The sequence below is a fragment of the Xiphophorus maculatus genome, chromosome 22 (genome assembly GCF_002775205.1).
Source record: "Xiphophorus maculatus strain JP 163 A chromosome 22, X_maculatus-5.0-male, whole genome shotgun sequence".
Taxonomy (NCBI): Eukaryota; Metazoa; Chordata; class Actinopteri; order Cyprinodontiformes; family Poeciliidae; genus Xiphophorus; species Xiphophorus maculatus.
Window position 1 is genome coordinate 20,572,135 of NC_036464.1, and position 17,755 is coordinate 20,589,889.

The following is a 17,755-nucleotide window of genomic DNA, read 5'->3' on the forward strand; positions in this document are numbered from 1 at the left end:
GGGAGTATTGTGTAAAATCGACTCTTTTGAGCTTTACATTATGTTATGTTATTCCCTCATCAAAAATACACCTGGAGTTTTGCTTTGATTCTTTCATGCATGTTTGAGAAATCCTTTAATCTCCCATAGCTTCCGCCTCACAAAGCACCTCTCCTTCCCGACTCCCAACTCATTTCCTTCAGACTAGCCCGCAGCAATTAGCAAACACCTGGTGTAACTGCACATCTGCTGAGCTCATTATATGAGCTACTTCTCAGTGCAGCGCTGGTAAAGACATTGTTAAAGAGTTAATAGAGGAGCGATGTTGTGAGAACTTCCTGAAAGTGGAGTATCAGAAAGAGCATGAAAGAATCATTTTATTGTCATGTACAGTATATTATAGGTCTGTATTTCCTGTTGCCTCTGTGAAATTGTTTTTTTAACCCGCAACATAAAAAACTTAATAGGTGAATAAAATATTACTTCATAAGACATTGTTGCATCAATACTGGGAACGACCAGCACACTGAATTGAAAAAATGTAGCCTGGTAAGTACCTGGTTCAGATCACTGAAAAGCTCTGGCCAGTATTTCTTTGTCTCATTCAAAGAGGAACAATAGGTGCTGTACACTTTCATGTCTGTAAATCTGTAGAAGAGCCGTGGGGGACTGGAGAAGCCTTTGTCTGTCTGTCTCCCTGCCCAGAGTTCACTGTCTTACTGTAAATCTGTTCTCTTGATTGTACTTTGAAACCCTCCGGGTGTGTAGATGTTCTTGTAAGGTCACAGGATTGGTCCCTTGCCTATTACTTATCGATTTCATTTTGAAAATGCTTGTGTGACTGGCCTAACATAAGTGACGCTGAGGGAAAAGGGCAGACTGAGGGGGAGCTTTTTCACTTTTCAGTAGTGAAGCACCAATCATTTGGCTGAAATCTGCCAATTTCCCCACAGGGGGTACGTTAAGCACACAAAAAAGAATCAGTTTTTCCCTGTTCACGAACTGCATCATAACCAGAAACTTTCACTATTATTAGCTCATAAACTCATCAACAAACATATTTTGCACTTTTTGCTTTTGAGCTTAGTAGATATCAGATCAAATTAAGGACATACTCTTTAAAGTATCAACATAAATAAGCTAATAAGGATTGTCTACTGTCACTGAATTGAAATTAAATTGAATTGAATAGTAATAACTTTATGTGGTCACCTCAATCAAAGCACCTGCAACACACCAACAAAATGGACACAAAGTATGTCTTATAGTCCTTTAGGACAAGATGTGAATTGGCAGGTCTGATCTCAGTGAAAGACAGAAGTTGGTATTGGTCAGCAAAATGACTTCCACACATTCTTGAAAAGTCTGGAAAACTATTGCATTTGATTTAATCATTTTTTTATTCTGGATAAATATAGAAATGAAATTTAGGATATGGAAATATTTTCCATTTTCCATATCCATCCCCTCATTTCATTATTTAAAGCTTAGATTGCTTAGCCTTAGATGTCCAAATCGTTTTTTTCTTTAGTAAATGAAGCCAATTCAGATGGGCAATTTGTAAAAAAAATTCCCTTTTTTTAATCAAAAATTTAAATGCATTGTCTTTTTAAGCGGGAAATATTAAGTACAAAATATTTTCTTGTTGTTGTTCTGTCAACAAATATCAAATATATAGAGATGTACATTTCAAGAAACCAAGTTTATTTTACCATTAAATGTTCCCAGTGTCCACAACATTTTCTACTTCAGTAGGTACAATAACTACTGCAGTAGTAAAAACAGAAATAATTTCCTTTTGGCATGTATAGTTAGTTCCATTTGAAGAGCCCATTAGACACAAAAATATAATTAATTTAAACAAAAGTATTTTCAGTTTGATTCCCACAAAGGTCTGTTTTTTGAGTTTGGTAGATATCACCAAGCTCAAATATGTTGTCACATATCACAACTCAATGAGTTGTGATATGTGTACTGTAACAGATTACAGTAATTATCCCCGCGAATACCTATTTTAAATTTTGAATTTATCAAGTGGGCTTATTGTCATTACAGTGAGATGTTTCCATGCAGACAGCCAGCCCCACCCTGACTGAGGCTAATCATGGCTCTCATCATAAGACCAAGTTGAAATGAGTGTGACGAGAGAATGAGCCATGATCCGTCCACTGTCTTTTTCTCTCTCTGCGCTCTGCTAAGCATCTGTGTGTCCGTTCGTCCTGGTCTGTGATGTGACTCTCGTTTGAGTCTTGCTGCGGCAACTGGACAGTTAATAGGAAACAGCAGATGAGTGCCTGTGACCGTTACCCAGCTGTTGCATCATGGTGGGATCCCAACGCCCGCCAGATGCTACGTGGAAAGCGGCAGCCCTGTGTTGCAGTTGATGACTGTAAATATGGACATCACTTCCTGTTTCCCAGTTAGTGATTGTGATTGGCTGCTTTAGAATGGAGGGAAGAGATTCAAAAAGTAAAAAAAAACAACAAAAGAACAGATGGGTGTTTATATAACTTGACACTAAACAACGGAAATACAGCTGGAAGTGTGATCAGTCAGGGTTGATAAAGGATTATTCCCCTCTGCTTGATAACCCCTCCTTCTCTTCTCACCCTCTTAATAAGTGGTCAAGATTCTTATGCCCTCTTATATTTTAAATTATATTTCTACTCGACATCCAATTTAGTTATGAAAGCACAATCTTTCTGTAGTTGTTGCCTTTTTTAAAATAAATGTTTAGCTGTATTTAAGAACAGTTTCTGGTCACAGGCAGTGGATCAAAAGATGAGTGTCCTCAACTAGAAGTGTTTTACATTCTTCCTGTCTCTCTGCTGCTATCTCTTCAGCACAAAGAATTCAGTCATCTTGGAATAATCCTGCTCTTTCATTCCTCATTGAGTGTGTGGGGAGATAGTATTAGTGCAGTTCTGGGGGCTGGTAAATTCCTCCCAATAACATGAAGTCACTGTTTCTGTTTATTATCACCAGCAAGAATCCTGCTGAAGCAGCGTGATGAGTTGCATGTTTTTCGCTTCTTCTTTTTTTCTGCACTTGGAGCCCTTCACATCTATTGATGCTCATGATAAAGATGCTTAGCTGCATAATCTCACACAGAAAAATATACTTTTTTTCATTTAAATATATGTCAGTCTAGTACAAAGTTAAATAGTTTCTTTCAGAATCATATTTAACAACCCTAATAATTCAACTGAAACTTTTTACATTTATGTTTCATTTATATTTTTTGGATCGGTGAAACCTAATAATTTATAATAATTAGGCCCCATCTACATTCCAATCAGTCTGGCAGGAATGCTAAGAAAAAGCAAGTTTGTAAAAAGCTACTCTGACTTTAACTGGGACCAGACGCTTTGGTCAGATGAGATGCTGATTTCAGTTTTTCAGGTACGTTTAGTGTAAAGCAAAAAAAGCCTGTGGAAGATGTGATGCTGATGTGGGCTTTTCTTCAACCAAATGTGCTTGGAACGTTGTTGATTCTTGAATTTATGTCATCACAAATCTTGACATCTTAGTAAATTGTGAATAAAGTTTGGTGGCCCCCAACCAACAACCAATGGTAGCACAAAAAGAAATCAAAGTATAGGGCCATACCCACACAAAGGTGGGGTTAATAAAACAATTAAGAGGAATTAAAAACCCAATTTAGCGTTGTGGTTTTGTACATAGTTCAGTGCAATATTGCCACAGTAATAAAGATGAATTTATTTTAAGGCATTTTAAACATCTTTTTTGTGGCGAGTATTGCATTTTTTATTTTCAGTTGTCTTAATATACTGATTTGGGGTCAACATTTAGTTTTGCATCACAATTTAAGCAATTGTAGAATAAAAGCAAAGCAACATTAATATGTTATTCACAGAGGCCCAATGGCATTTTTGTCATTTTAAAACATTTCTTCTGTATAAATTAAAATATTGCCCAGGGAAAAACTAATAACTAATAATTTTCCATTTTATTTTGTATTCATGTTTTAGGGATTAGCTGTTTTAAAATGAGCTACACTTTAAGAACAGAAAGAGGCATTTTTAAAGTAGATTTCCCCATAGCTGTGTTCCCTTCATCACACCAACCTCTGCCTTTCTCCAAGTGTGCCACATCTTTCATGTGTGATAGTCAGAGGTTGTTTGAATGGCACCAGAAGGCTGGCATGCACCATATTGCAGCTCCTCCGCTGCAGACTGTTAACTTTGCATTCTCCATGTGAGTGTGCTGCAGTTATTTAGTCAGCAGGCTCTCTGATGGTTTGCTTACATTTGGGAGGGAAACCACACATAGCTGTGGTGTAATGCCAGTGCTGTTGAGCCTGATGTGTTGTTCCAGCAAAGCTTCTTCTATTTCTGATATAGAAGAATAGAATTGTTTTGTTCCAAAGCAACTGCAATATTTCTGTTTGTTTGTGAACATTATTCATTTAATCTGTTAATAAACAGATAACACGCACTGTAACCATGACTTATTGGGCTTGTATTAGAGTGGTACTCCTTTCTTTCTACACCTTGACTCTTCATATTATGCTACAAGAAATTACATAAAAGGATGCACTGATTCACTTTTTTTTGCTTGTGATACCGATACAGATATCTGAGGTATAGTATCGGCCGATATCGATCCGATACAGAAAAATATAGTGCTGAATTGACCTAAAATTTATCTTTTTTTAAAACACAGACATAAATGTACTGAGTACCAAATATAATTCTGTGTTTGTACAGCACACTTAAATTGACCAATAGCTTCACAAACTTGGTCAAACACTAAAAACAACCCAACTTTGTTCAGTCAGTGCAATTAGGGGTATAACAGCCAATGCAAAATAAATAATAAAGAAACTAAAACTATCGGTTGACTACTTTGGTCTAACATGTAAAAATAAACAGTAGCAAACCTTCTTTAAAATGGTTCAGAAAGTGCAATTAGCAATTCTAAATATAATGTAAAAAAAATCATAAAGTATGATGTCCCTCAGATCCCAAACCATAGAATTAAATTGAATAGATATACCCTTATGGATCAGGAACATTGTCACTGATACGCAGTAATTTATTTATTTTTTTCAATATCTTGACTGATGCAGACATTAATATTTGCTTGGTGCATCTCTATTCACAGACAACTGAATGAGTGAAAGTGTGCAAATAAACATAGTAACCTTCTTTCAGCCATCTGGCTGGGATTGTGGAGCATTATTTCATTGTATCTTTTAAAACTCCGTTTACTTTAATGCTAGCAATTGGTTCCTATTTACTATGGGATTTTTCTGGATAACGGTATCTGCCGATGTTCCATTTATCGGCTCTCACCGGTGATCGGTAATAGTGAAAGTGATTTCTTTTTTTCTGTTCAATAAGTGTTTAAAAGCCAACATCCCCCAGTATCTATTGTCGATATATGAATCAAAGAACAGTACACATTTTTATGCAGACTTTTTAAGTTTAAGAAGACTCAGGTAAGGGTTAGGGACATAAGCTTTGATTCATGAATGAGAAGAACCTTGTCATTTCTTAATTTTCTTCATACTTCCATCTGAGATGGTGTAGCATTTTTTTCCCTTTATAGGTTATAGTCTTTAGAAAAAAATCAAAGCATTGTTAGTGCATCTTAGATATTGTCAGGATATTTAGATGTTGTTTTCCATTTTTCTCAGGTGGTATCAAATGCTCGATAGAGTTCCTGTTGATTAAATTTGCAGGACAGCAGGTAACTGGGCTAAAAAGCTGATCCATTTTACATTTGAGACAGCTGTTGATTCAGTTGTAATTTTTTTTTTAACTTTGTCATGCAAGGAAGTGAAGTGTGTAGCTGATTAAAATTTTCCTCAGGGGATTACTGAGCTAGTATACTAAGTACTTAAGAGGTCAAGAGATCAAGAGCTTAGCTCAATAATCTTTAATTCTTCCTCTGATGGGCTTTTTCTTGGCACTTTATACTCATAACAGAGTTCCTGTTATTTTAGCGTCACTAGAAAGGATGATAAAGAGCTCTGAAATGATCATTTTAAAATTCATTTTTGTCTAAACCGCTTAAAAGTTCAACATAAAGGCTAAATGCAGAAAGTTTCATAACACATTCTCCATTTTGCTCAGATAGTACTTCTCCTGCTGTCCTATGACAGCATGGAAACTGCAGTTATGACAGGATGCCAGTAGTGGTATATTTTACACCCAATTGCTCAGTGAGACAGCAACAGTTACTCTAAGCCACACTTGAAGTTAGTTTGTAAACAGTTCATGTCACTTTGGCAGGAGTTAGTTCTGTTTAAATTAGTTGTTTCAAGCCTAGACAGTTAGAAAGTAACCAAGGCTGGCTCTGACCTCCTTTCCAGCCCGTCTGGAGAGGAGGGAAAATAAACTCGCTGATGGGTAGGCCTGCTAGCATTCCTACATCACTTCCTCCTCAAACATCTGGCAGTCATCAGAGCAGGCAGAGAAAAAGAAAGGATCTACCCAGACCTCCCACTTAACCTACTTCCAGCAACCAGCTGAGAAAATGAAGCCGGAGACAAAGACAACAAAAATAAAATAATAAAAAATCTAGTGTAATGCATGTTCCTTCCTATGGGAATAGATGTCTGACGATTTTGTTTTTGCTTATCTTTTTCAGGATGGCCTAGCTTTGCTGCACAGCCAGTGGTCTCTCAGCTGTGGTCTATCACCTGGACCAGAGGTTTGTACTAAAATGCATGGAAATTTATCCATCATATAAATCTCTCAAAATTTTCACATTTTGTTGCAGTGTATCTTGAATCTTTAATTTTTTTTCTTTCTAGAAGCATTGTTTTTTAACTTTATCTATCTGCAACATAGTCATAAAATTTGAACGTAATCTTTCTGATGTTTCTTACAGCCTACATCTTTACATAGGAAAATATTGGTGTAACATTTAAGTTTACTAAATGATTTTGACTTCTTCTTCTAAGCAGTACATAATATGAATTTCGATTAAGCATGGCCTGTATCATCTGCTAAAAGTCCGTTATACAGTTTGTGCGGTTGTACCAAACTCCTTTTAATAAGATACCAGGCAAAATGTTCACAGTACTTTCTTCACACTGCTTGTCAGCTGGCTAAAATAAGGCTTCCACACTATCTTTTTTAACTGCTTTATAAATAATTGTTGCTTTTTGTTTTAAATCAGGAATTTGAGTGTTTTATACTATTTTGTTTAAACACTTTGTGTAAATACTGTGAAATGATGGCATTTTTCCTCAATGCCATCTTATTATTAACCCACGGATTCTGTTCGCCTTCGTCTCAGGAGGTGTGTACTAGAGGCAGCAGCAGGGCGCAGAGATGAGCGTGACCTCCTGGTTCCTGGTGAGCAGCGGGGGAACTCGTCATCGACTCCCCCGGGAAATGATCTTCGTGGGCAGGGATGACTGCGAGCTTATGCTGCAGGTGAGAACGCTTCATAAAGATTTTGTTGGTCTCAAACAGAAAGGAGACGCTTCTTTTCTACTACTTGAGTTTATTAGTGACTTTACACAGTCCTTTCTATATCTGAATGTTGGACTTTGTGTGTACATGTGTGTGTGCGTGCGGGGGTGTGCAGGCATGTGTGTGTTATGTGTCGTTGCAGCTGCATACATCCACAGAGACCTCGTGTACACTCATGTGTACCTCTGGTCACTGCACTAATAATAGAAAGTGGGGCAGATACCTCTTGAGTTAGATCTTATCTGACCGAGTCATGTAGAGTGTTTACAACTACTGGGACAATATTATTTGAGCGCAGTTCTTACTGGTCCCACTGTCTATATAAAACGTCTGATCATTGAAACATTCAGGATGCTTTATTATTAAACATTTTTATACACTCTACATGTTTAAAGATAATCACTGATTTAGTTTTTATTTTGTTAAAGTTTTCACTACTGGCTTTATGGTTTCTAGGAGGATTTCAATTTGAAGACTTCCAGCAAATAAAGATCATGAGTCTTTTTTATGTTTCATCTCGCTGAAAGTTTTCTCCCCCACTCCGTTATTTTTTGTGTTTTTGTTCTTTTTTTAAATAAATCCCGCCTTGGCGAGGATTTGGTATTAGATTTTTTGACAAAACATTTTCATAGCCTTTTGTGTGTGTTTTTTTTTTTAAGCAGCCTGCAGTTGATACCCATGTGACCGTTTCAGTAAGCCAAGGCTTTATCTCATGGCTAAACATAAAAAGGCTCCTGTGTCATGCACCAAATAAAACACAAACACACACTCACAGACTAATGCAATATGTCAAATCAAATATAAAAATGTATTGCTTACTCAATGGATCACATGTATTTTTTTAATACGCCCAACAGTGTTTAAACCCGTTAAGTTGATTTATTCATGTAATAAAAAGTGAAGGACTTTAATAAATACAGAGAAAGTTTCTCTTCGAAGAGAAAAATTAAATACACCAAATACACAAAAAACTATTTCCTGTCATACCATCTGGAGCATGCAGAGGTCACAATGTCACGACACTAAACCGAGGTTGGGTGTTACCACCTATTTCTCCAGCTCAGAAAATCTGGCTTTTAAGGAACAAACAGAACACACAGTTAAACCAAATAACCCCACAAAACAAAGAGAGAAATGGGAACTGAAGATGAGAAACGGTTCCCAGAATTGGCTTTGACCTACCTTAAAATAAAATGCTGACAAAACTCAAAGCAGATTTGAAAGTAACTGATCTTTCATCGTCCAGTCATTGGATTCCTTTTTGTGTTTTTCATTTCAGTGACATTTGGTTCATGAAACATATTTAGACATTTCTACCCGAGGCTTATAAATACAGAAGGGGAGCCGCTGTGTTTGTTTTAAAAACAGTTTACCCTCTAAACAGCTGATAGGCATGCCTCTGTTAGCTGCAGAAAAATCAATATTTCATCTCCTGTTTTATTCTCTTGCTATTTTCCTTTGACTTATTGTGAATATCTGTGATGCGACTGTAAAAATGTCCCATCGGCATCATATTTTTACTTAATGATACAACAGCTAAGATACATTTTGAAATATCTAAATCAGATTTTTCTTTCAATGATTAGGATTAGCTAGATAGGGGTCTTCTTCTAGGGTCCCACCTGGATTAATTCCTCGTTTGTTTACTTTTTTGTTTAAAGTCTCGTAGCGTAGACAAGCAGCACGCAGTCATCAACTATGAGCCGGGGACTGACGAACACAAAGTGAAAGACCTGGGAAGTCTGAACGGGGTGAGTAACGACATGATGAAGTGCAAAAAAATGGAAAATTAATGAAAACAATCAAAGAAGAAAACGCAAAAAAAAAGAGAACGAGCTCCGACCTCATCTGGAAAGATCTGAAGTTTGATTTAAGTGGAAAATTTTAATTTATTTTATGTCACACTTTTACTTTATACACATCTTTAAGTTTATTGGGTAGCTTAATTTGACTTCTTAACGGTTTCTTTCTCCTCTGACAGTAAAGTTAAGTAAAAGTTGGTCACAGCTGCCCTGTTAAACCCATTCATTGGCATTAGTCATAAATTGTGATTAGAGCTCAGTCAGAGCCCACCAGATGAGACACATCTGCACCGTGTCCCTCACATCCTCTCAGCCTCTCAGACAGGAAGTCAGAGTCACTTCCTCCTGTGCTGTTAGCCATCCAGCTCCTTTGGCTTGATTCAGAGGAAGTTCTCCCTGCTGAGTCAGTGGGAGTTCTGAGGTTTGCCACACATGGGTTAACCAGTAAAACGTTTGGCCAATTGCTCTCTTTCTCAAACCATTTCACTGCGAAATTCTTAAGATGTAATTTTATTACACTAGAGAAAAGAAAGGAATGTTTTGGTACAAAAAAAGTTGAAGTATGTGAGAGTTTTATTTGCTGGTTAGTGGTATTTGATCTGCCTCCACAGCATGACGAGGGTGAACGAGTTCTGGAGAAGGAGAGATTGGAGCGAAACCTTAAAACAAAAAGAGAAACATGGCTGATTGTGCAAAGATCTTGAGTCCTCATGACTATAGTTTTTGCTATTAACACAAGAATCATTGATAAATCACAATAAAATTTGTGCTTTTAATTGCGTATTAATTTTAACATATTTCCCGTCCTTCTTTTAATATTTAATAAAAGAACTTAACTGACCAAATCATTCCCAAAGAAACACATAGTTTTAAGATTTTTAGTTTAGTTCTTCTGTTTACGTAGTTTCAGGTTTTTTGTCTGCTTTCTCTCCAGACCTTTGTAAACGATGTCCGCATTCAGGAGCAGATGTACATCACGCTGAAATTGGAGGACAAGCTGAGGTTTGGATATGATATCCTTTCATTATTTCACTTTCTACTCTGTGAAGCCTCACATATCCAGTGGACTCATTCTCATCCTCATTCTGATTATTTGTCGCATAGCTAAGCTCATTCTTACAGTAATGCTACAGCTATTGGTTATGTCTGACCAACTGAATTTCTGGAGTAAAGCCATGATCGTCTAAGCTAACAAAAATGAGCTCTAGAAATATAGAATAGAATAGAATTACTTTATTCATCCCAGCAGGGAAATTACTTCGCAGTTACAGCATAGAGACAAGACACACAACATATATATATATCGCCATGATTAATATATCTGTACTACGTATTAGTTTTACTCTTTGACGAAATTACTGAAATAAATGAAGTTTGGAATATTGTGATTTACCATGATCCACATTCAATTTTGCATTTGTATTTCATTGCTATGTTAATGTTATCAGTATTTCCTTAACCTTTTTGTTTCACATACCAACCTGTTCACGGTGGTGAGAGGAGAGCTCACTGTGCCTGAGGAAGCATTAAAGGTGAAAACACCTAACATGTCCCTTTCACATTTCTATGTTATGTTTATACATCACATTTATTAAAACATAATCTCCTTTCAGCATGAAAAGTTCACCAGTGGCCTTCAGCTCAGCAAGAAGCCATCCAACAGTGAAACCACGGCCAACACGACCAAGAGCCATTCTCCTTCTAAGGCCCCAACGAAAACGCCAAAGTCACCGAGCGGCGGCACTCCAAAGTCTGTGGAGAGCAGAGCAGCAGATGGGATCACTTCCTCCAGAGAACAGTCGACCAAGCCGCTGGACTCTCAAGGTAACTTGTGAATTATTTGTGTTTTCTCTAAATAGGGTAGGTGACAGAAATGGTGATGGAAAATGAGATTCAGTTGAATTGTAACTCAAAAACATTGGCTTCACTTTGACTTTAATGTGCTACAAAGATTGTTTTTAGTACTTTCGGGGTGCCCAAGCATTAAAAAGTCTTAAATAGTCTTTTTAAGGATGGAAAAAAACAATTGAATACATTTTTATTATTATTTTGGCTTTATATAAATGTATCACAGGTCTTTTTTTTTCTCACGGGACTTTTCTGTCTGGCAAAAGTTTGAGCCATGCACAGAGATGTTTACCTCATTCTGTGCCTTGAGGCAGTTGAGGCTACTGGTAACTAGCTGCTAATATGCCCTTGCTTGCTAGTTAACTAGCTGTTCTACATCTATCCTGGGTCATTGCAAATTTTCCCGTTGCCTAGAAAACATTTATTTTCGCTCACTTCTGTTGCCAACCATTATGAGGCATTCTATACAAACAAAACTTTTAAGCTTGTCACGACTGGGATGTTTGCGATACTTGATTGTAATACAGCAGGATTCCCCCAACCATCCCTTATATTTACAGAGGATGGACCTGATAGCCACTATAACATGTAGTTACATTGTTAAACCTTAATATTATGTTTACTTTGCCATAGCTTTTATTTGACCAGAACAGATTAAGAAAAAAAAACTTGTTTACAACAGTGGCCCTCCAAAATTCAGAGCCCTGTAAAAAGAATAAGACAAGTTTTAATTTGAGGGTCCATCACTGGTCGGGCATGGAGATAGCAGGGATTCAGGTTAATAACCAGTTGTTTAAACAAGGCCACATGGAGCTTATATGTTTATTTGAACAGATTAATCAGCTAGAGGGAATTTAACAAGCAAAACCATCTGTCATCTCAGCTTTTCTGAAGGAAATATAAGAAGCACAATATTTCTACAAGTATTTGGGTCTAAACATGCAGTATTACACCCATCTGCTAGTGTTACTCTGTCTGCCACTGAAATGTGTAATTTTACTGTTACTGGAAGCCAAACATACATTACTCCTCATGATATACATTCTTTAGCTTTCACACAAAATGATATGTGATTTGGCAACCTGCCTCTGTAATTATGTTTACGACTGTGACTGAAGTCACACCAGCTGAATATAACGGGGTCCTTTAAAGGACCGGAGGCTAAAGGAAGAAAATTAGAAGCAGTGAAGCAAGCTGTGACGTCATGCACTGACAGCATGTCAGAATCTTTACAGAAACTCTGTGATTTTCTTTGCATTCTTAAATCTGCTTTGAAAAGAGATTTGTTTAGGTTGTTTGATCCCTGTCAGTTTCCATCCTGAAAAAAAAAAGTTTTTAATGCAGTAACAATACATTTACACTACTTATGCATAACAGAGAAAGAGAGAGGAATAGTGTTTGAAATACAAAATACAAAAATGAGGAAATAAACTTACACACGAACATTAGTTGGGCTCATTTTTATTCCACAATGGGTTAGAGAAGCTTTAAAAAATCAACTGTGCAGTTTTGTTGAAATGTGTGTATGTTCGTCTCAGGGGACAGTACAGCTCTGCCTCGTGGGACTCCACTGTATGGTCAGCCCTCATGGTGGGGGGATGGAGATGCAGACGATGAAAACTCCTTCAAACAAGAAACCAAGTCCAAAAAACACGACGGCTCCATTTCAGGTGGGAGTTTTTAAGATTTTCAGATGCTCTCATGTCCACAAGCAGGATTTTAAATATGTCTGCCAAGATGTCAAGATTCAAGTCATTTGGGAAGACTCCCAAACTCAACACTTTAACATCACATTAAATCAGGTGTTAAATCAATGACCTCATCGGCCAATAAAGTTTCTCGTTTCCTGTTAACATCACGCTAAAGGCTGAACAGAAAACACTTAAGGTATTGCAACTAGTTCTCATGGAAGCAGACCAGGATTTTTTTTTTTAAATTACTTGTGAGACCTCTGTCCCTATATTGTTTTGAATATCATGGAAAAGTATGAAAGTTGGTTTTGTAAATTTGGTCTGAATAAGTAAGAAAAAAGAAATATATTAAAAAAAATATTTGGAGATTTCCAAGTTTTTTCTTATTCTGATATGTGAAAGATACAAGATTTGAATTTCTAAGCAAATTGTTCCTTTTATTGATTTTTATATGCGTTTACATTCTTTATCTTTAAATTTTAACCTCCCTAGGTTGAGTGGAGCTGTTATTTGACAGTATGTTCACTGTTAGTGGGAATCAACCCCGCAGCCTGGTTACTTAGTCAGGATTGTAACTGATGGCTGGGATGTTATTACATTTTTTCTCAGTTATTTATTTATTTTTTACCAGATAATCTCGCAGATTATTTCGAAAGGGAAATAATCTGGTGAATAATCGGCCAGATGAATCACTGTGTCGGTGGATTTGCACCAACAGAATACTATTTTATAGATAACAGATACAACATGCACTGCAATGTGCTATATGTTTTTCTTCGGTCGTAAAACAATTGCTTCACCAAAGTCAGGTCAGCTAGTTTTGCTTTTGCTGTTCAGGCAGCGATGGGCAACGAGGGTTTGCTTGTATTAATAATCATTTACATCCACGTGAATACAAAGCCTCTTTTCAGAGTCTGCATGGATGTCTGTTTACTTAACAATATGAGTGTATGTGTGTGTGTGAGAGAGAGAGGGGGTCCCCTTAACAGGATTAGTGGCCACACCAGCTCAGTGAATCAAAATCAGTCTGTGCCAGGCTGGGTTAGCGGACCAGTGTGGAATCATAACACAAACACGAGAGCAGACTGAAGCATCCTCCAATCTCTCTGCACATCTGCAGAGCTAGTCTGGCATCATCTTGGCTGCCGTGTAAAGGAAGACTTTGTTCTCCAGCTCCTAAGAGAGTTTGTCCTGATTTGTTGGTTTTTTCAAAGTTTTGTCTGTCCATAGGGAGATTAGTTTACATTTGGACACAAAAATTATTTGAAACCTTGAAGCCTTTCCAAATATCCAGCGTTATGGGTCTGGCTACGTCAGCCTTGGGAGTGGGTGAGTGGAAATTATTTTCCCTTCTAGCAGCATTAAATGTTAGACGAATAACTGTGGTGTAGATGATGAAATGTTGGAGCGCCTCTGTGAAGCAGCGTGTGTCCGGAAAGCTCTGGTGTATTTGGCTTGAGCCTCTGCATTAAAAAGAGATTTTATCTGATATGGGTGTTTCAAAAATAACATGAACGTTCCACAGTCCCTGTGAAATGTAGTGAAGGGGAAGTGAGAGGTTAAGGACAGGAAATGATTCTGTTTCAGTGTGTGTTTTGTTGCTAGCATGTGTACGTCAGTTTTATTTTAGTGTTTTTCTCTTTCAGAGTTAAAAAAAAGGCTCTGTTGTCACCACTCCCTAACTCCCCCTCCATGTGTATTGTCACTAAACCCGATTGGGTTACACCATCGCAACGACTCTATTTCTTTCTCCTAACTCAAACACACAAACCTATTCTTAACAGACTGCTCTTTACCCTGCAGAAATCATTAGCTAACCCTCCGGTAAGCATTGATCTCAAAACCATATAGCTGCTGAAATACTTTCAGTTTGTAACAACCTCCTGTGGTGTGAAGACACAACTTTTTACTTTGCTGTCGCCTTCCTGCTTTCGGCTATTGGGAGGATTTTTAAGGTATTTAATTTAATCTGCTCTATCTGTTCAGTATTTTGTGAAATAGAAAAATTTAGTCACTGTTGGTTAATGTACTGTACTTTACCCCAACATCATACTTATTAATCAAATGAATGTTCATGTAGTTTAGACGATCAGCTATTTTTACTTTTAGTATGTGGTTAAAGACAATACAGAAACACTGTGTAAAATCAATTTATATCAGGTAACACGATTATATCCAACTAATTTTATATCTGAGTGGTCTGTTTGGGCCAGCAAGCCTAGCTCTGTGTTGTAGCAGCCTCAGTAAAAAGCTGATCCACCTTCTTAGAAAACACTGTTCACTGTTTCCTTATAGAAGATTCCTAACTTCAGTTAAAAACACCTTACTGATACTGAAAATCTGTTTGAATATCTGACTCGCCCCCCCCCCCCCACCCCCACCCACCCACTGTTAACAGTAATTTAAGCACTGCTAGTGCTTGCATATGAAAAAGATCAGATATTTGTGTTTCTGACCCACTGATCACTGGTTGGGGCCACTCAAATGGTATTGGTTCAATTCTGGTCACTAACCTATTTCTCGATGCAATTCTGTAATAAATTTTGTAACATGTTTTCAGGTTCACAAAAAAAGTACGGTATCACAATTTATATCATTAATAATTTTAATTGTTTAATAAATGGACATAAAAAGCAACCAGTGGCAGTTCTAAAAAGGTGCTTGAGTCCCTCTTGTTTTGGTGTCAGCCATGTTGTGGATCTTTCCAGTATTGCCTAACGGTTTATGCTGACTACCAGTAATTATGTCAGAGATATTTTCTTTATTTTTTAGCTAAGCTGATCTGAACTAACAAAAGTGGAAGACGCATTTCCTAATTTAATTCATAATTTAATTTAAGCATCTATAATTTACAATGAATTGCACAGATAAATGATTTACAAATGATTCAATTTAGCACAAAGTTTCTGTCTTTTTGTCTGTATTTGTCAGCTGCCATATGTTCCTGCGTTTTCCTCCAAAAATGAAGCAGATGGCTCCTTTAATTCCTGAAAGTGTCGTTAATCATAATCAGTCCCATCAGAGGCTCTGTTGGTTAATAGGAACTGATGAGAATATAAATGCTCCACTTATTAAAGAGCCTCGCCATCACTTTATGCTTTGAGTGACAGTGAGCGAAAATGAGACAGATGTCCATCCTCCTCCATCCTTCTTTTCCATCCAGAAACAAGCCTCAATTTAATTGGTCCATATGCGGTTTGACTTGACCTTCTCCTTGTATTACCTTAATTTTATACTACTTTATGTAATAAAACATAGTAGCCATCTTTGACGCTACAGTATTTATATGTTATTTGAAAAAAAATACAACAGTCACAATGCAGTAAGAATACATTTATTTGTTTTCTAACCACAGAGAGCAAGGAGGCGCGTCGGGGAGAGAAATCAAAGGAGGACGGCCTTCATGCGTCCCCTGCTCTCGATTCCAGTTACTTTGAGGTCCCCACAAAGGAAGGTCACATGGCAAATAATGGCATCCATGAAATTCCCACCAAGGACACAGAGGATGCTCCCAGTCAGAGCCACACCACTGCAGGTGAAAAGAGATCTAGAGGATTGGGTTTATTCATATTTATTCTCACTTAACAGTTCTAATGTTTTTGCTCCATAAAATATGCAATATTAATAAAGATTAGTTTGTAGCACATTTTATTTTATTGCAGTATTTCCCTGTAACCAAGATGGCATTAGGGAAAGTGTCTTTATGCCACAATTATTCTGCACATCGACAGTTTAAAAGTGCTCGAGTCAGCAGCCTTTACTTTTACTGTCGACGGGACACAAAGTTGAAAGTGCACTGTCTGCTCCACAGCTCAAGGGCACGCCTCCTTCACCATAGAGTTTGACAACACATCTCCAGGGAAAGTCACCATTAAAGACCACGTGTCAAAGTTCACGTCGGACCACCACAGATCCCGCACCAAGAAGAGCACGGCGGGAAGCGGCGGCTCTGGAAGCAAGGACCTCACCACGCTGCAGGCCGCCATGATGGCATCTGAGAGCAAAGTGGCGGATTGGCTGGCTCACAACGACCCCACGTTAGTGCACACCGAGTCCACCGAGGACGACAGCAAGAGCACCAAGAGCATTAAGAGTGACGTCCCGGTCCATCTAAAGAGGCTCAAAGGTACAGGTCCGACTCTTTTTACACGTCTCTGCATTCTGTTTGCACCAAGAAAATGACTCTAACATTGCTGCTTTGTTATCTAACAGGTTTCTATCAGTGATTAGCCAGAAAAGTTATATCATGACCTAAAATAAACATTAATTTTAAGTTTGTAAATTGTTTTATTTGTCTCTGCAAATCAATAAGAAACAACCTCATCCCAACATTTGAAATTTGCCTTTTTGCCATTTCTAAAAATTTTTACCCAAAAGTGTTTATAGGTTCTTGCAGTGAGATTGTACGAAGTGTCTTTCTACATAGTGGTGTTTGAAGCATCATTGGTATTTATATTTTAGGTAAGATTGGAAAATTTTGTTCAAACTGTTTAGATGATTTAGTTTTGTAAACTGTGCAGGAGCCATTATCTGGATTAGTTCTACCTGGGACTTTGTTTGACCAAATGCTGCTAGTGTGACATTTTGAGTCACAGTCCTTTTTCATTTGACCGTGCTGCTGGCCCAATTCTGTTGATTGAAGAACAGTCCACAATAAACTGATTTGATTGTGCGCAGTTTTTAGAGGAAAACCTCTCTCTTTTTTACAGGACGAAGTACAGACTAGCCATTTTATTAAAATCATGAACTCCTTTTCACTCCACTATAAAAAATTTTTATCGTTTGGCTTTATACTAATTCCACATGTTTAATATTTTCTGAAGCCTTCCCATTGTGCAGTGGTTAAGTTTTCCCAATTTCAATCATTATTTTTATTACCACTTTATTATGCAGGACTCTCTTTATCGTCTTTTAGCCAGATTTCAACTCATCTGTCAGATCTCCATTTTTAAATACCATTAAGCCTCCTTCAGATAATACTAAA

At 37.4% G+C, this 17,755-nt stretch overlaps 1 protein-coding gene across 7 annotated transcripts in view; it reads left to right on the forward strand.

The window, feature by feature from the left end:
- cep170 (centrosomal protein 170) overlaps positions 1-17,755 on the forward strand; it is a 42,636-nt gene that overhangs the window by 6,289 nt on the left and 18,592 nt on the right. For all 7 annotated transcript variants that reach the window (XM_023327554.1, XM_023327558.1, XM_023327556.1 and 4 more), the window contains exons 2-10: positions 6,598-6,660; positions 7,252-7,391; positions 9,092-9,181; positions 10,167-10,245; positions 10,706-10,764; positions 10,846-11,056; positions 12,619-12,750; positions 16,127-16,306; positions 16,583-16,897. In XM_023327554.1, the coding sequence (XP_023183322.1) occupies positions 7,287-7,391; positions 9,092-9,181; positions 10,167-10,245; positions 10,706-10,764; positions 10,846-11,056; positions 12,619-12,750; positions 16,127-16,306; positions 16,583-16,897 (1,171 nt within the window). In that variant the 5' untranslated portion in view covers positions 6,598-6,660; positions 7,252-7,286. The remainder of the gene's footprint in view (positions 1-6,597; positions 6,661-7,251; positions 7,392-9,091; positions 9,182-10,166; positions 10,246-10,705; positions 10,765-10,845; positions 11,057-12,618; positions 12,751-16,126; positions 16,307-16,582; positions 16,898-17,755) is intronic.